Consider the following 20,906-nt stretch of genomic DNA (forward strand, 5'->3'; position numbering starts at 1 on the left):
TTTAAAGGCGGTCCAAACTCAAAGTTGAATGTGTCGGTAATCGAACCCCTCCAGCACCAAAGTCTGAGACGATAACCACTAGGTTAGCAACACACCCCAAGAACCTATTTGAAAAGGCCAGTAATTCTTCAAAATTGAAGCGGAAGGAAGGAGGGGTACTCCTAAATCAAAGTCATATCTTAACATTATCCATTAAGCTGTTAGTTCTTGATCCAATAATTTCCTCATGTCACTAGAATAGAAAGCGAATCATAACCCATTTTCCAAACATAAACTTAGTCCAGGGCAAAACTCATGCAGTCATAGCACAAGATATGTTCTGATTTGTATTCACATAGCAATGAAAAACGCCCAGAAATGGCTACCATTTATAGTTGCCATGAAGCCAAGGGCGTACCCAGCCCAGGATCAAAACTAGGGGGGGGGGGGGGCAAGAGCATACTTGAAACAGGGGCAAACAAAATATAAACAAATGAAATGCTACATAAAAAAATGCTAATGTCATAAAATAGTACACAAATATAAATTTTTAGTTGTCATCAGGGTGGCTGAAAAGTCTGTACCAAATAAAAATGTTTAAATGCGAATCACCAAAACCCCATAGTCTATATTGGCCTCATATTGATGATAATTTAATACCTTTGTTAGTATTTCATATATTGTAAGCTGATTGAAGCTATTTATGTCTATTACAAGGACTGGCGTTTTAATTATTGAGGAAAGGGCGAAAATTGCCTCATGATTTGAAGTGTAGCAGTCTATTGACCAGGTCAGTGAGAGCACATAATGGAAGAAATCACTCTCTTAATGCAAGAATAATAAATTTTCATAAACTGTTTAAAAGTAGCACTGTGAAAGCCAGGAAGAGATCCGGAAGGGGTTAACAGAAAATCGAGAAGAAAACGTCAACACTGTTCAGCTATGTTTGAGGGAAGCCCGAAAAGTCAGAAGACAAGAGTTTGTGGGGATAGGCAAAAGAAGAGGTTTACAGAAGGAATCCAAAACTCTCCATGACTTGGAAGTTTCCATTTTAGATGTTCTTGGTAATGTTCCACAAGATTGTATACAAAAATCTGTTCATATTATGCGTTGGATTAAGAAAATGTGTTGACAATGCAGTTTCATATCTCGATGTTTGACATGTTCCACAATAAATGGTACTCAATGTTAAATGTTAAGTTTTATTTGTTCTCCAGCACTATAAAAAATCATGAAAATTAATAAAAAATAGGTAGTGACTTTTGAACCACCTTGTATAATGTATACATGAACATAAGTTTTCCATTTTTTGGGTCAGGATTGGTGTAGGAGTTTGTAGAGAAAAATGGCTGAGCTGAGAAAGATTTCAAAAAACAATTAACTAAACAAGTTATTTATTCATAGATAACATAAGAGACAACACAACAAAAATTATAAATTTCTATATACATAATTAAACATAACATTCATTTGTTACTAATATTATTCTTTCTTCGAAAAATCTTTAAATTACAAACTTGTGCTAAAACAGCAATAATACTTTAAAATCTCTCATAAATTCAATAAGAAGTCTTACCAAAATTCGCATATAAATGTACAATATAACACATTATGAAAACTCTTATTCTAATGGATTAAAGCCACTGGGTAAGGCAATGGTGATGTGAGTGAGGTGTTCGAACGTGTTTGGACGTGCAAAGTGACTAAGGAATGTCTCGTCTCGCATGTCTTTCTTACTTGTTGGGACGTGTTAGAACGTTAAAGGGGTTACGTGTTAAAAAGTTATTTGACCCAGATACAAAAATCTATACAGTACTTGTACATTGTACAGTATATACATTGTAAAAATATAAAATTAAAAAAACAACTGTAAAAACTATAAATTCAAAGTAATTACACTCTTTTAAAATAAAAATTTGAATTTTTTGTTTTTTATAAAAAAATCAATTTATAAAAACACAATCCTAGATAAAACTACAAATAAAAATGCACGAGCTTATTGAGTAAAATTCTTGCTCGTAAACCAATAAAAAGTGTTATAAAAAGTTATAAGTGCACTAAACACATTTCCAACTTGTAAACAACGGTTTCCAAATGCAACTATACAAGATACAAACATTACAGATCTACTTAAAAATTATTGTCTGTATTACTTTAAAACTTTTAAAAAACTATAAAAATTACCACTATTTTAAACAACTGCTATAAATCGGGTTTACAAGGTACATTAAGGTGACAAATTTATGTTGATCTGGAATTTTTAAACATTCATGCGTTTCATTGGGAACCAGCCTTGAAAATTTACCCATGTCAGATAAAAATCGAATGAACCGCAGAACCAGATCTTACAGTTTGATATCTAAGTATATTTTGTATATCGGACGTATGTTTCAGTCTTCTAAAGCACTGTCCTTACGACTGAAGAGTCTAGTGCGGCCTGCATGTTGAGTGGCTGAACTTATCACCTCCATCCATCTGAAAGACGACACACGATAACATATTTTAACTAATCTATTATATATCCAGATGTAAAACCGTCCTGATATCCAAATACTTGTTTTATTTACCTTTAAATAAATATTTAATAGTTTTAACAAAAACCAGTTGCTATAACTGGGCTTTGCAACGGGGTGAAAATACAGAAGAAAATAATGTGGTTTTTTAAATCTAAAGAAAAAACTCAATTGTGCTTATTGCTTGTTTTAATGAAGATATCTTTGGTTTATATATTGCAATCAGCTGTTTGGCAGAATGAAAATTAAAAACTTTATTATAATTTAAAAGATTTTCTACAAGAACCGAAACTTTAACTCAGGGAAACAGCAAATAAACAATTTGAAATAAAAACTAGTGTCACAAATAACAGACACATATTCAATATTTGGAATGTTACAAATACGTCAGTTGCGATTCGTGCCCTTAGAAGAGGAGTTTATCAAAACACTAATATTTTTCTGGAAAATTCCTCATCAAGATTAATAAAAATAAACAAGTCTGCTTTAAAAAAAAGGTTGCCAATGACGCAGAAAAATATAGAGTACACTTCAAATCTTAAATGATTATAACATTACAGCTATAAGACTGATTAATTTTTATGTTTGCCATATAAATGACATCTCATTATTAATGTTTCATCTATAGTTATTTTCAAAAAGAAACAGTTCAAATCAAAATACTATTGGCCTACAGTAGTATACTAGACGTTATGAAGACAATCTTCAATGAAACCGTCAAACTATCTACAACAGATCAAATTAAAAGTATGCAGATTAAATGTTTAATTAGAGTACATTAAATAGTAGGCTCAACATAAACTATACAATAAAATATATTTCGAATCCTCACCGGCCAAACGTGTATTCACTCTCTGCTCGGAAGAAGTAGACGTGATTCTTGAACTGTAATTTGAACACAAAGTCTTTGTGTATTGCGTCTTTGTCACTAGGAGGCGACACCGTGTAGCCCAACAACGGAAGACTGGCCAATGGGCAATCATCCTGTAAACATCATACAAACATTGGTATACTATATACATTGTTAACTATCAAGAGATTAATATACAATTTGAAAATGATACAATATATTCAGTATAACTACAAAGGATTGTTAATCTTAAATGTTCTAGTAATATAAAATGAAGTTCTCAAAAAAATATTTCCACTTCAAAATTACCTGGATAAGCGAATAATTTATCTTTATTAATATTAGTTGTTTTCCTACTCTTCCACAATCCATGCATTGTTAAAAGTGGTCAGGTGATAGAATTTAAATTTAAATACTCAAAGTCTTAAATGTATATAAATTCAAAACATTTTAGGCAAGATTTAAAGTGTTCTAAATTTTAGAAGCAAGAACTTGGCAATACATGTTGTCAGAATATTACAAGATGATAACGACGCTGTGATTGCAAGAGAGAATCTCTGTAATGCCAGGATCTTTGAAAATTATCATGATGACACCATGATAACAAATGATGTTAGGGGCTTGAATTTTTAGCAAACCATGTTTATTTACTGACAGTTACAGAAAGCCTTAAATAAAAGTAAAACCACAACTGTAGGAGACGATTTTGCAGTGACTGCAGAAGACCATAATCACTATGATTGTAAAATAATGTATACATACATCAATTAATGTGCAAAAAAACAATACTTTCCAACGTAACACAATTTCAAACGCAATCAGGTCAACACTTCTTACCCCAACTGACCCTCCGATCCCTATTTACCTGGAACGTTTTGTAAAAGAAGAGACAGAAGTTGGTGAAGACGACCCAGAGTTTCTGCCAGCCGTTGCTGTTCTTGAACTTGCGCAGCAGGTAGCCGCTGAGTGTGTTGTGCGCGGCACGCAGGATGTCTTCCATACTGAGACTGGTATTGCGATGCCAGCAGACGTGCACGGTCGTGTTACTACGTTGTGGCGACACTCTGTGGTCCTCCGTGCCACACTTGTCCATCACGTCGTCTGACGAACCTGACACACAATCAAAGGTGTGATGAAACTATTGATGAAGAAATAGATTCACAACTAACATACTTAAATAACTTCTAATGTGTACAACACGCTTAACTTGATATTTTAATCCACCATGAGGGCTCAGAAGGAAGTAGTCCAATTGCTGTTACAAAACCCGCACTGACAAAGTTTTCTTAGAAATAGGTGATACGTAAAACATGAAACTAATAGTTTTGTAGAATTTTAGTGTGCTATCAATAACCTGTAACTTTTCCTACAAAAAAAACTAGTTCAATAAATATAAATTCAAGGATTTTGAAAATATTCTCCATACACACAAAAGTCACATCATGAATACACGTAGGTAACTTACTACAGGACTTAAGGCTGAGGTAGGATATTTTCTCGTCGTTGGGAAGATTCTTGCTGTAATCCATAGCTTCCGTCAGGTCTTCCAACCATTTGTCCTTCTCCTCTTCAGAACTGGCCGCCAAAGTCAGGACTCTGCAAAATTTCAATATGTTGAAGAAGTTGGGGAAGATAACACACACTAACTGGAGTAGCCCAAACAAGAACATACTAAAGGGGCGCCAAAAGGAGTTGCCTTGACATACTCCCCAGTCCCCAGTGTGTTAAGGGTCATACTACATGGAAATAGCACACAGTTTGATGGTACTCAATCGACCACAGGGGGGGGGGGAGGGGTGAAGAAGCATGAAAGATCGGACAGACTCTGCTGTAACTAGGGTTTTAGAGTTGTTTGCGAGGATAGAAGACTTGCCTGAATGGGAAAGAGTCCAAATTGGCAAAGAAACACAAATCATTATACTATGAATAAAAAATATACTAAAAATAATTTTAAAAAATATTAGAATACTTCACTGTCACTGACAGCACTATAAACTTGACGATATAAGTTATAGAGAGAGTTTGCTACTCAAAACTTTCACAATAATTGGACATTGGATTCAATCAGTGTTGGGAAGTAGCGCGCTACAAGTAGCGACGCTACAGTAGCACGCTACTTTTTTTGTAGCGTTAGCTGTAGCTACGCTACTTTTAAGATTTTGTAGCTTTAGCTGTAGCTAGCTACATTTTTAAAGTAGTTGTAGCGGAATTTTAGCTACTTTTCTCGCTACATTAACATTGTTTGAGATAGTGATTTTTATCATAACCTCAACCTTACGTGAAACCTTTCAAACTGAGATTTTCAAAAAAATTAGGCCTACTTTGGCTTCATACAGCTGGTTGCATCCGTTTCATTCCCTATACAATGTTGTGTGGACATGGAGGCCATTAAATGAGTGTTATCCACATTTTTGGCTCTCATTTCCTTAATTTACTACTCTATGATTACTGTCAGATTAAATAAAATCGCTAGATGCAGACGACTTTTAAACGTTACCGGGGGGCGGTGACGGTGACAAGAGAAGCTATTGAATGCTTGCAAGTGATTGACAGGGAAATTAGTAATCAATTTAGTTTCTTTATTATATCGATAGTGTTTCAACTTGGGTTTTAATGGAAACCAACACTAAACCTCAAAATAATGAGAAAGCTGGTCTATCAACCTTTGCTTCAGCTGTTGATTGTGGTTCATCATCACAAGCCCTTCCTTGGCTAGATTACGAAGATTTTTCAAAGGTTTACTAAATTAACAAAGAAGAAATTACCTGATGTGATTTAAGATATACCTAGACTAAATGATAATTGTAACGAAAAAATCTCCATATAACATGAAACTTACATTGAAAAAATAGCACAGTTTGCTCCTGCTAACAGCTCTTGTATAGGCTAATCCTAGGCTATGCTATGGTTTAAGACGAATACCAAGTTCCAAGTTCAATTATTAGGAATATATCTGTTTAGTCCTTGCAAGAACAAGCCTACTATAGCCAACTAAAAGTAAAGGTAAAAATAACATATAGGCCTACTTGGCTATGTAACACCAAGTTTGCCTATATGTTATTTTTACTTTACAAATTTCCACATTTTTAAATTAAAAGCCGATTTCAGGATAAGTTGCTGAATACTGTTTTCTGTACCAACTAAGTTGAAGCACAATTTGCAATTTGCCCTATGCATAATGACAATAAAAGACGATTTCTTGACATTGAAAAGTGTTATTCATTGAACAAGTAACTTATCACTTTGGTTAAAAGTTATAACAATGTCGTTTTTAACATTAAAAGTTAAGAAAGGCAATAAACTCCAATTTCAGTAGGCTAACTTAGGCTCTGTAACACCAACAAGTATTTTTAAATAATCGTATTACAGTTCTATTGGTCTTAATTGTTTATACAAGACATCTATAAATGAATCTATACTAAAGAAATAAAATGAGCTTTTAAAATATAGTTTGGTTGAAGGTCTATGTCCTTTAAACTTAATAAAATTTACATACAAGATGCTTAAAAATAATGCAATATTTAAAAATAAGTACTAAATATGATGGGAAACCCAACTATTTGGTTCTGTTGTTTTAATGTTAGGTATATAATGCCAACAAATTAAATACAATCTAGGAATAATTTGTTTTCCATGTAATGTCCATGGATTGTGTTCCACAATCATTGACTATATTGTATACCTGTAGGTATATAGGCCTATACAATGATACAATACTGACATTTTTTGTTTAAATGTTTGTTCAATAAAAATGTAGTTGCAATTAATTTTACATTTACCTAATTTGCGTGGAATAAAAAGTAACGTCTTTGGAAAAGTAGCTAAAATTGTAGCTGTAGCTACATTTCATTGTAGCTGTAGTTGTAGCTAGCTACTTTTTTGGAACTGTAGCTGTAGCTGTAGCTAAGCTACTTTTTTGGAAATGTAGCAGTAGTTGTACCTAGCTACATTTTAAAAGTAGCTTCCCCAACACTGGATTCAATACCGATTTAAGAGCCTCTAGCAATCAAAACGGCACTGAATTTTTTCACGCCCAAACTTATCAGATGATTTCCGGAATCGCTAATTGCAAACCAACTTTCTCTTCAACTCATACCTTCCTTTGTTGAAAATTCTGTTATGTTGTGTTTCTTGTGTTGGTTTCTTTCCCATTCAGGCAAACCAGCAATCCTCACAAAAAATCCTTATAACCTAGGCCCTTGTCCTCTATGTTACAGTACATCCTTAAATTCAACACTCTAAAGTATTAGTTTACAACTTTACCTGTTGCCGCCATAGATGATGAAGGAATTAGCTGTAGGAGTGTCACATCTTTCCTCTATAGCAAGAGTATGCAGAGGCAGCTGGCCGTGAACACTGAACATATGACCTACTCTGTTAGTGTACAGCAGTACGTCCGAGAACTGATAACAGAACAACCAAAATTACACAACTACAACTGCAAGTGTTTACTTTGCCAAGTATTTTTAGTAGTGATGTGTCAAAGCCAAAGCCAAATCCCAAAGATTCCCGATTTTATCAGTTAGCATTTGTCAGCTTTACTGTAACTTTTGCAGTTCAAGGCAGTAAATGTGAATACAAATTGAGATGTTCAAGGGTTGATATTTTTCAGGAAATGTTTGCTCCCCTCTATCAAATTAATTTAGGAATAGTTCAGGAAGGAGATGCAGGAGATGATTTTCAAAGGCCTATTTCTAAGATTGCTAGAAAAGAAGATGCCCATGGATGTTTGCAACTTCTCTTCAACTAAAAAACTAATGAGTACAAACCCAGGCCCAGAACACTAAAAATATCCATTTCCACTAGTTATTGACTCTGAATTTTTGTGAAAAAAACAAGGGTAGTATTTGTTATACACCTTACACAAATCAATACCAATTATACCTTGAAGTCCATAAATATTTTAAGTAATTTTTCACCAATGACTAAACGATGACTAAAATGATAACTAAACGATCATGCTATGTAATCGTTGTTATTATTCCAATTCAATCACTCTAAAGCAAAATTCAGGCAGTCCCAATATCACGTAACAATCGTTCACATACCAAGAAGAACATGCGCTGCAGGTAGCCCTTGCGGGTAGAGAACTTATTGAGACAGCCTTGCCTCAGGAACTGACGATGTGGTGAAGTGAGGTGATCGAACCCTACAGTGTCTCTCTGTAGCTCACACAGCGCTACAAAGTTTTCCTGCAACACATGTCAAAAAAAATCAGAAAGTTTTACTTAAAATGGCAATCATTGGTTGCTGTATCAGCAGTTAAGTTTCTTAGGTCGATCAATCACTAAAATGAGTCAAAAGTGGTCACTTCATTTGAAGATTAATAGAGTTCAATAAATGACAAACAGATTTATAAAACAAACATACTTTTCCCCAAAATACAAATCAAACGGAATGCAGTATGGCCACTAAGACTTATGGGGGAATTATTGGGGCGTGTTGCTAGTCTAGTGGTTAGCGTCTCGGACTTCAGTGCGGGACGGGTTCAATCCCAGCACATCCACAAAATCATACAGGTTTGGACAGCTTTCTCATACTTTCTCTCTTTGAAATTCCACTGGCGTAAACAACAAGGAAAGAAAAGAAGGATATTGACATAAGCGACGCAACCAAGCTGAAGTAAAGTCTACACTGACGGTCAAGGTGGTCTGCGACTTCTGTCTCGTAATGAACACAAATCAGTGCTGACACTAATCACTCTCCTATTCATTTAATGTTAACCGAGCGCTCAAAATGGGGATGTTTTAAATATTTGTTTGGATCACTAAATTATCACCTCTCCGTTCTTTCTAGCAGGATTTGATACTTTCAACATTTCTTTGGAACGGGAATCCTGTGATATTTGAGCAAATGCGAAAGCCGTTTTAGAATATTAGAAATATATATTCAGTGCCGCTACAACTGCAATATTCTCTAAAATTTTTATTGAATCCAAATTTACGTATTGTTGATGTTTTGAGCAAGCAAAATTCGTGCCATCCTTATAAGATTTAACTGTCACACTTGACTGATACTTACAGAGACTCGTAGTCGCTCAGACAAATGAGGCTGCAACTCTTTAAGTCTGTCTCTAGCACTGAGACAATCTTCGTAGTCTATGTGATCCTTGGTGTAATGCTTCAGAAGTCCTGTAACATTAAAATGATCATGGCTCACATAGGACTTGATCTTTAACTATTCAAACACTAGCTATCAAATCGTCTTTATTTCATATTTGTACATCAGTACATGGAATGGCGTAAAAAAATATAACCAAAAACTAACCTAAAAAACAAGTCTCTATAAAAAATAAAACACATTAAACATATATTCTTTCAAGGCAGCTATATTTAGGGTTAGCATATAAGGTCACTTCAAAACAGGACAAGCTTCCTCTCCTCCCTAGGAAAGGTCCAACTGTTTTACTTTACCGTCTGTACTGGTAATACTCACGGTCCAGGAGGTTGGTGTAATGGAAGATCCGATGAAGGGGTTTGAGAACAAACGCAGTGAGCGGCAAGTAGCAGATCTTCTGACTCTCAAAGTCTCGGTAAACTTGTTCAAACTTGGGGTTGGTTCTGAACTCAACGTCTAGTTGCTCCAGTACTTCTAGATGCCTGTCTATGTAGTTCTCGTACAACTGGGAACATCAGGACAAACTGAATAACTATTAACCTAAATAACACTAAATAATTATCTAATATAATTATTCCAAATAATAATAATGATAATAGTAATAATGATATTACAAATTTTTTTCACGACTAGAACTAACGCTAAAGTTGTGAACTTTCTACGGCAAACCAAGGGTTGGGTTCGTTTTCTGAGCCGGTGCGATTTGGAATATCGGTAATGTCTCACTTTAGTGTTTCTACCATACGCTAGTACATTAGAAAGCCCTTTGTAAAACCTACTGAGTTCTTTTCAATTTCCACCTTTTACTTCCCTTCCCTTGCCTAAGGTTTCACAAGAACCAAAATATTGGTTCTGTTAAATTTTGGTATTAATATCAAACACTTCACTACACTGAGCCCTAAAGGATCAAACTGGTCTAATGTTAACACAGAGCATCACACTCTGAGGTTCTAGGTTCAAATCCTACCAATCACCAATTAAATGGGTGATGGTTCCCTGACTTCTAGGCCTAACCTAAAAAAAAAACCTATAAAATTCTGGCTAGAGTCTAGCAATCTTGAATGTCAAGAGAACACATTATGAAAAAGAAAATGAGGGCCCTGAAAAATTATATGATTTGTTAGAGTTACCGGCAAGTAGTCGCATGATCGCAGCAGTATGTCGGAGATGCGCTGCTGTTGAGAGTTGCGGGTCTCCCAGCTGGCGAGTCGTAGTTCTACATCACGTAGTATGAGACAATGAGCATCATGTAGAGGGTCTAGCAGGTTGAGCAACGTGTCCACACACGACGGACACTCCTCCTTACACACCTCATCTCTCCACCACTGGAAACATTATAGACTAGTACAAAATGATTAGAGACGGGAAATGCCGTTACTTTACAATAGCAGTCAGAAATGTTTTTTAGCTTTTCAGTAATGTATAAATGTAATATTTTGGCCACCTACTAGTTCTTCGTCTGGTACGTTTCAGCCAGTCACTGTTAATAGGAAGACACGATCAGTGTTATTTAACTGAAAACACAATACTGAAAATCTACCCAATTTCAAGAACATTAGTTGACATCTGACTTCAATGAGGAATTAAACAAATCTCATATGTAGTTATATCCATTGAAACCGCATTACTAAAACGCATGCGTTTGTTCAACGCACTAACCAAATCTGATTGGGGGATCTTTCCAAACAAATTGGAAATTATTGAGGTAATTTTAGATTTCTTGAGTAAGATTGAAATAATTTAAGGGGTTTTGACACAGGAATCTCTCTTGAGATTAGCACAATGATGCCCATCATAGTGGAGGATTCCCTACAATAATGTTGTGACACTCCAAAGTGTTTCCTAGTGCTCTAAAGCATTATTGACGATATATTTAACAAAAATGTTTCAAAATGTAATCTAAATCAAAAGCTTTTTAAAATATGTCGATACTGAAAACTAACTACAATACTTACCAAATTAATGACTTCCAAGTCCTTGCGATATGTTCTCTCAGTCATAAGGATTTCTTTGGCAATGAAATAAGCTTTGTCTGAAGTGTTTCGCTGAAAATATAATTGTTTTATTAGATTAAACCAAAACACAACAGAATCTTTAATGAAGATTTTGCTTTATAAGATGTGTATTAAATGTTCCCAAAAGGGAAAACATCATTGATGAATAATAAAATCAATTACTCCCTAAGATTTCAAGAGTTAGGTGCGTCAGTGCGCTATTCAGTCACACAAGAACACCTTTAGGGAGATTTTGTCTAAATTTTAAAGATCTTGATCAATATAAGTCAATGCCTCACCTTCTTCTTGACTTCTCCGTCGACCAAATCTCCGCTTCCCTTGTTTAGTTCATCCTTGATACTCTTGAGCGGGCTGAGATCTGGAGTTAGCGACACCTCACTGCAACACATTTGAGAATTATTTCACAGCAGGAAGAGACGACAACATTTTTCACCAAAACGATACAACTGTAAAATTTTAATTGATCGAATAAGAGCTAACCAGACTTGAAAATCAAACATGTCATACTAAAAGCTATCATAGTAGGCTATATTTTGGAGTGTGTTTGAAGAAAATTGTCAAAAGAATACACTGTTTAATGATTATGTTTAACTCCTCTACTTGAGAGGGAGGGCAAAGAGAGGGTAATTTAAAAAGGTCTTGTCATAATTCTGGGCTGTCTTATTTATTTTTGTTTACACCAGTAGCATTTTACAAGAGGTCAACATGAGAAAGTTTTCTGGATGTGTCGGGAATTGAACCCGTCCCTCCCACACCAAAGTCCGAAACACTAACCAGTAGGCTAGCAACACACCCAAAAAGAATATGCCTTTGGTGAACCATGGGTTGGGTCTGTGTCCTAAGCTGGGAATCATTAACTGGCAGTGTTATTGTTACAGCTTGTATTACAGCTGCTTAACTGAGTTCAAGGGGACTAGGAGCCTAATAGCAACGAGTTATTCTCTTTAATTTTACAAATGAAATTAACAAAATGCGATATTGTGATTTCTCTGAATATAATTTTTTTTTCATGATAGGTTAGCCTCTGGATCGAAAATTGCAATATAAAATGTTTTACGTTACTTTTTGCGTCAAACGATCCTTGATGTACAGTAGAACCCCGGTTAACCGAAATAAAGGGGGGAGAGCCATTTCGAATAACCAATTTTTCGGTTAACCCATCATATGCTAAAAATAGCCAATGTATCACCACAGTGTGTAGGAAAAATGAATTTAAGAGAATGTCTATATAATTCAGTGTTTTATTTCAGCTACGAAAATGTTACAATGGGATAGAAAATACTTTAAAACAGACAACTGAAGTTCTTAAAGCATTTTTGGGTTGCACCAAGTTATCAACTAGCTTACTTGTAATTGTTGAGTGTTCCGTTGGTCTTGTGAGTCGGTGTGGACGAGACGATGTTGTTGTTCTCTCGTACGTTGTGTGTGATGACTTGCGTCACTACAGGAGGCGCTGGACTGCTTCTCTCATCCCCGCTGCCCACACTGATTACACTGCCTGGCGGCTCTGTGAAACAACAACAGGGTGAAACACTCGCTAAAACAATCACTTTGTAGCTAATAAATAATCGTGTATTTATTTAAAATTAATATCAAAATCATGATTTTAGTTTTCAATAAATTTTTTGTAAGACACCTCTTAATATTTTAGATTAAATGCAGATTTTTCAATTTCAAACACAAACTAGGCTAAAAAGCAAATATTTAGACAATTTCAAATTTGTACAAAGATAGTCTCATGTACCTAATTTTAAATCATTCATAAATTTTTGCTATGAATAAAATTAAAAAACTACTCTGAGTTTAAATTTTAGAATTATTCTACAACGCTAACAAGTTTAACTATGGCATATTTTTGTGATATGCTGTTATGATAATAACATCGACATGCAACACATAAGCATAACAAGATTGAAGGCTTAAGTAAGTTCTTAAGACTTAAGTTAAGCCGATTAAATGACTTTTTTAAACTAGTTAATCTTTTACTTTTTCTTAGCAAGACGATAACAAACAAACAAAATCAACAAAAACCATAACTTTTTACAGAAAGTAATTTGAAAATAAATTAGTTTAGTACTGTAGTATACTAAACGTATCAAATGGACCACCTAATAGTTGTATCACAAAACTCAGATTAATGTTAATACATGTACAGAATAATTTTATAACCTCAATGCTTAATGACACCATGAACAAAGAGAAGAAAATAAAGAATATTATTATTTAAATAATAAAAAATTGTTTGGATGACAAGAAGAGTAATATATGTATAGAAGAAATAATTTTCCAATAAACATCCAAGTCCATACAATAATAAGCTTTTATGAAACATCGTATGAATAATAAAGGATTGTAGTTTCTGTTAAACAATCAATATAACTAGTAAAAACAAATATCAAACTAAGTTATAGTACATTTTCATTGGGGAAACTAAAATTAACAAAACTAATGAAAAACAGCTATTATAAAACTGTGTTAGGTCTATGTACAAAGGTATGTAAAATGTGCTAAAATAATAAAACATCAAAATTGCAAAATATATTTTATCGAAAACTTGTAAATATGCACATATATTTTACAAAAACCTCTTAAAAATAATAGTTGGCACAAGTAAATATAGAAGAAAAACACAAAAATGTCATTCCGAAATTGAAACAAAATGTGTAACAAAAGTTGACACAAGTATTCTAAATCTAATAAAGCAGCAATAAAATTATGAAGTTTCAAAATGTTGTAAACAAATGTAAAAAGCTTAGCGCTTCCCTTTTTAAAACTCAAAGCCAATATCTAACATGCTTTTAAAGGTTTTAAAGAACATCTAGTAGACTTTTATAGAATAAGTTCAAACTCCTAATTTTGGGCAGTTTGACTCTATATGCAATCAGCGTTCAAACAAGAGGACTTCCTACAGTCAAAACATATATAACATATGTGCAATTTATAAAAGTCTAGTTTTTAAGCTCAAACAAATTTAAATAAATTCAAATTTTAGCTCAACCTCTGAAAAATTATCAACTGTTGTATCCTTCAATATTTACACGATTATAAACATGAAAAAGACCATGACCATAATTGCTGACGGTTATTTTTTTATATATTGCCCATTGTTCTACGTTTTTCTAATAATAAACAAAATTGAAAAAGAGATCTATTGCAATTCAAGTTATTGGTTTGACGTAAAAACATTGAAAACACAGCAAAAATGTTGGGACATTTGTTCGAACACAGTTCAAAGTATTTTAAACTATACTTTGTCGCGAACGAACACACCGCCAGATCAATCCTAGTAACAAAAGAACGTATAAAACAATCTACAAACGAACAATGCGAGCCGAGCAAGCTAGGTGAGCAGCTACAATCACATACAGCATTCCCAACAACATTTCTGGTACTCACCCTAGACTTAAGTCCCCTCAGCTAGTCTAAAAACTTTTGTTTACTGTTTTGAAAAAAGAAAATATTTTGGCAACGCCATTAACAAATTTAATTTATTTAACACAACCTATTTGTTGAATAAATTGGTTTAGACAATGATTTTTTATACAGTAGAACCCTTCATATCTGTTGAGAATGAGAGGACATGGTAAGAATAGAAAAACGTTTTTTAATCATAGTTGAAAAAAGGGGACGGGGAAATGATTCGAAGGTGAGGCACATATAACATTTCCTGATGCAGGTTTAAAGGGTAAATTTGAGAGGCGATTAAAATAAAACACATTGGAAAACAATATATGCAGGGATCATGTCACAAGACAAATTTATAACAGATAAGATCAGATATGGAGGTTCTATTGTAAGTAGTTAGAGGATTTAGGTCTTTATATTAAAATATTAAGATAATATGAATTTTTCTTCTTATACAAGTTCTACAACAGCTAAAACTTTACTTTTTAAATTTTTTTAAAATTTCATAGTACATTATTACAGTTTAGATATTTTTGTTTTGTTGTTCCTGTACAAACGTTATTCATCAACAAAAATGTTTCACAAATCTTATGTAATAGGCTACACAATGTTCAACCATATCGTTGAACGTCGAATGCTAAAAAGCTTAAAGGTTTATTTATTACTTAAAATCAACGATTGTTTAATACTTATGGCCAAAATACTGTTGGTTTCTACAATGTAACTGATAGTTTTGCTGTATATATAGGACTTAAAAAATGACAGTTAAGAGTAAAAATTAGTAAAAGATTTTAAAATAATTGTTACAAAAGCTGAAAAAAGCATGTGATTTGTGGATTTTCTGTTCTGGAATTGCTTGACAAAATTGTTAGTAAGTGGAGAAAGCATGTGAAATTTTACATTAGAAAAAGCACAGCCAAGGAAGAGACCAAAACCCACAAAGACTTCTTAAAAAGTAAAGAAATTTAGTTATACTCTACCTAATTGGATTCACATCACGATTATTTGAGTATAAAAGCTTTTTAGTCGTTATTTTGTCATAGATATAGTTTCTGTGTTTTAAGATAGCAGTAACTACATCACGTCATAAGCAGCACTATTGAGTTTAATATTTCAAAACTGTGTTACTGACTAAACGAGGTTTATAGTCCGTCCGTTTGGCTATGATACCCAGCAGATTAGGGATCTCCTCGGAATTCAACTCACCCTCTCGACCCGTTTGTCGGGCTGGCCGGAGACAAACAGTGACTCACCCACTGTCACAGTCCCACAGATCTGTAACTGTTTTTTGTTTAAAGTTAAAATAAATTTTTCTTTATAAATTTATGTTCTACATGAAATTCCAAAAATAATGAGCCCAAACACGATGTGGATACTTAATATCTACGATCTGAAAGTAGTACAATTACTCTGTATCGTCACCAGCTTTGTCCGACTTTCAGATCGTAGTATCCACATCGTGTTTGGACTCATTATTTTTTTAATTTAATGTAGAGCTCAAATATACAAAGAAAAATTTATTTTTAACTTAAAATAAAAACAAGTTACAGATCTGTGGGACTGTGACAGTAGGTAGGTATACTTTTTATCAACGGCCAGCCTGGAGAGCGGGTCTGAAGGGAGAGTCGAGTTCCGAGAAGGTTCCTAATCCGCTGGGTATCATAGCCATATGGATATACTATAGGCCTACTATGCGGAATTTATCTCTAAAAACAACAATTGAATTAAAAGCATCCAAAACAATGACAATCTTCATATGGCAGAAGATTTTTTGACGATTTGAAAACAATTAATTATTGAAAACAATTAAACAAAACAATTCACTTAGTTTCAGCAACAAGTCATGACTTAACTGAGCATCAAGGGAGGTTGTAGAAGAGTATAGAACCAAGAGCAGATAGTGTAATAAAAACATCACATTAGGCGAAGGTAATTCAACTTAACATTCTTTACTTTACAGACAACCCTTCTAAAGTGGTGGTAAAGCGAAATTGAATGTTTATATGAAGAAAAGTATTCAAAGAAAAAATAGCACCTTTCAACCAAAGACGTGAGTGACACAATATCGTATACTCCAAATATAACAGCATAACAATTACTTTTACTGTGATTTAAAATAAGTCTGAAAATACATGAGAAGAATGAATGTTACGGAAGAACTAGATGGAAGACCGAGAAAGATGGCGAAAAGCTGTTGACCTACTTTTTTTTGAGAGGCCAACTAGGTAAGGTAAAGTAAGGTGATTTAAAATAAACAACATAATAACAGAACAAGAATGACAATGACATTATTTTGATTTCAAAATTTTGTTAAACCTGTGACTAACAAAACTACTTGATACAAGCCTCAATGCATATGAGTTGCAAACAAAGTTTGAAGCAAACTTGACAATGTGAGGAAGTAGTTTTAGTGAACCATTTGAATTACTCTCTGTTTAGCACCTAGGTACACTATTACGACAGGAAGCACAATATGTGTAAATGTATGGAAGCTTTTTTGTCTAAGCTGCTGTATAATAAATGTTTTAACAAAGCATTTCCCACAATTTTCTAAAATAACTGCATTATAACATTGCATAGGAAATCTAGTAGATGTGTATGGTAAATGCCAAAACTTAGATGAACCATTTGTTTCACACAAATTTCACAGTTAGTACTCATCAAAACGAGGGACCAAGAAAACTGCAATCACTAGAAAACTTGTTTTTAATCACGAGGATCGAATATAAACATTTATTAAAAAGGAAACACAATTAAAGTAAACAATAGAAATAACATCTTAGTCCATAAAAATTTCATATCAACCTAAAACACAACAAAGTAATAAATACATTCTAATTTAATACTGTACACGATATATCAGTTAATAGGGTCGTTGCCGTTAGAGCAGCCAGTGCTCACTTAAAAAAGTCTCTTGGAAATTCGGTTTGCGAATTCCAACTGAAAGATTTCAGCAGTTCTATTGCCCAAATATCTTTGGATCTAAGAAATTAAACGTAAACACTTAACTAAAATCAAAATGTTATTTTGTATGAGACAAATAAGTGAACACAGGTTGTTGAGGGTGTCCGTAGTAAATGGTGTTATTTTAATAACTTGAGAATCATTAAAAAAGTGAACTCACCCTTGACTATGTCAATAAAAAATACTAATTGTTAGGCTTCAACACTTGGTTGTATTCAAATCGCGGCTAATTCAGACAATCGTGTGATCTAATTAATAAATCTCAAAAAGTTCTGATAATTCAATTGTAACTCTGGGCACTTATATTGTTGTGATATAGCTGATCGACTTCACTGATGCTGAACTTTAAGTACAGTTAAGTAACTTTATTTAGGACACGGTACAATATATACTCTGTAACAAGCAAAAAGATATATATGAAACCGATGATAAGCTGTGAGTAAATAATTATAGTAGAATCACATTTGAAACTAGTCCACTTGCCTTGCAAAATAAAGTTTTCTCTTTGACTTTTCTACTTTGTGTAGACTAGTTTAGTTTTTGACAAATTGTTTCTCGAGTGTTTGTTCCTTAAGTCTAATTAATTTTTGATTGATTTTTCTAACTGACACACCAATAAGAAAAACGTTCTTACTTGCATTAACATTTTTGTTTTGATTTAACTGGGAGTAAGTTAAAAAAAGGCTATTTATGTCAACCCATTTGATGTGTTCCTATAGCCCCATTCACAATCATCATTTGTATTTATCTGACCAAAACTAAAAATTACTCAATGTCTTATATTAGGCCTAAACAACCATCAATTATTACTCCATCTTATTCACAACATAAACAAAACAGTGCAAGAGCGGATTGTAGGCTACAAGTAATTACAACCCAACTTATCATCACATGTGAAAATCTCGGGGTAGCGGATTTCTACCCCCGGATATTTACCCCCATGAAAAAACGCCTACGTCATTTTGACGTCACGAGGGGCGGGGCCTATACACTGTCGAGAAACAGCCCGCGACTGGAAATCTACCCCCGGACATCTACCCCCGGACATCTACCCCCAGACATCTACCCCCGGACATATACCCCCCGAAATCTACCCCCGTGGTACTTATGAAACTTGTTATAGATGTTGATAGCTGTGAGCGAAAATGATAAGTTAAATTGATGAAATAGTTGTATTTTGTATTATATCTATAAAAATTTGTTTATTTATTGCTTTATTAAAAACCATGAAACGTGATTTCTCCACTCAACTGGCTTTCACTACCATGAAAGCAATCCTAGTTAACAAAGTTGCACCTAGCATGGGTAAATGTTTATGATTTTGTTTATACAGTACATCACTGTTGATTGAAATGGCTTGTTGTACAATGTTAAGCTTTCCATGCAATGCGTAAAGGTTTTTAATTTATTACATGCACTATCATGGTATAAAATTTAAAACACGTACATTTATTTTAGGCGCACATAAAAACAAAAATCAAATTTATTTTGACGAATATCAAAACTGTAATTGTTTTAAAATATTGCAAACGGTTACAAGTATTTTGTCGCAGAAAAGGGTTAAAAAACGTTTTATCGAAACTTCTGAGAAAAAAATCTCAGAAAGGGTATTCACTTGTACGAAGAACATGTTGTGTCAATCAGGTAGACAGACAAACCCTTTAAAAAATTAGAATACTTCATAAACCTATCAACAACAATCCTACGAAGAACGGGAAATGCTATCAGGTCCGTTTCGGAATGCCGGTGGTTGAAACTATTTGAACATCTGCGCTGCCTCCCGGGAAAGGTTACTGAGTACTTCACGGTAAGAAAATGTAATTCGTTCTTCCAGCATTTCGCCTAGAAGTTTTAATTATGTTCCATACTGATCATTGAACGCATGAGTTGTATCTTGAATTCTATTAGTGGCTACAATAGATGCCCCATCCTACATTATATGTTAATATATGGTTGACCGAGCGGTGCTCGGGGGAAAATCAGATTTATCCGTTTGGATTTTTGAAATAAAGCATAGTTTATTCCATGAACAATTTGTAATCAATTGTATTAAGGTAACTTCAATTACACTTTATTTGTAACATGCCAAAACAGTATGAAATGGCTTACCAGCAAATATTATTCCTTATTTTCTTTTTCTTTGTTATTGTTTGTAACCAGCATGGCAACTCATAAGGCCCTATGCTAAATATTTTTAACTTTTAAATTCAATTTTCTCAAAAGTTTGTGTTTTCTACAGGTTTGCATATTTAATAAATAAATCAAATGATTAAGGGTCAAACTTTTGAAGCCCTTTATCAAAATATCGTTTTAATTACCATTTCGCGTTGCGCTGCATCTTAAGATTTAAAATTGCACCTCAATCGTAAAAATTGGTGAAGTAGTTCGGGTGCAAAATGGCCGTTACAGCTTATTTCATTAGGAAGATAGATAATGTTAAACAAGACAATGACATATCACATGCTTAATACTAGATATTAGAGGGTAATGACTAACCGAAGAGCCGTTGATTTACATAAAGCAATTAATCAAATCAATTACAACAATGAATATTGGCCGATACGTGGCAGAGCTGACCAAGGGGGGTAGATTTCCGGGGGTAGATGTCCGGGGGTGGATGTCTGGGGGTAGATGTCCGGGGGTAGATGTCCGGGGGTAGATGTCCGGGGGTAGATGTCCGGGGGTAGTTGTCCGGGGGTAGATTTCCAGTCGCGGGCTGTTTCTCGACCGTGTATAGGCCCCGCCCCTCGTGACGTCAAAATGACGTAGGCGTTTTTTCATGGGGGTAAATATCCGGGGGTAGAATTCCGGCGACCCAAAATCTCACCTGGCTACATACTATTTTATGTTCTTAGGTTGGAAATTTGGAGTGCTGATAAAAAAGTAATTGGGAATCAGCTACTTTGCAAGGTTATAACCAATAGAAAACAGCCGCGATTTGAGATAACCGTAGGAAAATAATATTTACCGCCACGTAATTGGCAATTTGTCTTAATTAGACTAAACACAAGGGCCAAGAGTGAGTCCACAGAACATGAACGTTACAAATTAACAGTCAGATCT

At 34.2% G+C, this 20,906-nt stretch overlaps 1 protein-coding gene across 1 annotated transcript in view; it reads right to left on the reverse strand.

Moving 5' to 3' along the window:
* Positions 1–1,356: 1,356 nt before the first annotated feature.
* LOC128993355 (FERM, ARHGEF and pleckstrin domain-containing protein 1-like) overlaps positions 1,357–20,906 on the reverse strand; it is an 80,780-nt gene continuing 61,230 nt past the window's right edge. Inside the window, exons 13-24 of the mRNA XM_054417201.1 lie at positions 12,822–12,981; positions 11,753–11,852; positions 11,415–11,504; positions 10,590–10,784; positions 9,778–9,964; positions 9,364–9,473; positions 8,391–8,534; positions 7,606–7,745; positions 4,808–4,938; positions 4,208–4,452; positions 3,325–3,476; positions 1,357–2,454 (exon numbers count right to left, since the gene is read on the reverse strand). Coding sequence (XP_054273176.1) covers positions 2,370–2,454; positions 3,325–3,476; positions 4,208–4,452; positions 4,808–4,938; positions 7,606–7,745; positions 8,391–8,534; positions 9,364–9,473; positions 9,778–9,964; positions 10,590–10,784; positions 11,415–11,504; positions 11,753–11,852; positions 12,822–12,981 — 1,739 coding nt within the window. The 3' untranslated portion in view covers positions 1,357–2,369. The remainder of the gene's footprint in view (positions 2,455–3,324; positions 3,477–4,207; positions 4,453–4,807; positions 4,939–7,605; positions 7,746–8,390; positions 8,535–9,363; positions 9,474–9,777; positions 9,965–10,589; positions 10,785–11,414; positions 11,505–11,752; positions 11,853–12,821; positions 12,982–20,906) is intronic.

The sequence above is a fragment of the Macrosteles quadrilineatus genome, unplaced genomic scaffold, assembly GCF_028750875.1.
Source record: "Macrosteles quadrilineatus isolate MER2022 unplaced genomic scaffold, UCM_ALF_1.0 Scaffold_4__1_contigs__length_99947679, whole genome shotgun sequence".
NCBI classification, from domain to species: Eukaryota; Metazoa; Arthropoda; class Insecta; order Hemiptera; family Cicadellidae; genus Macrosteles; species Macrosteles quadrilineatus.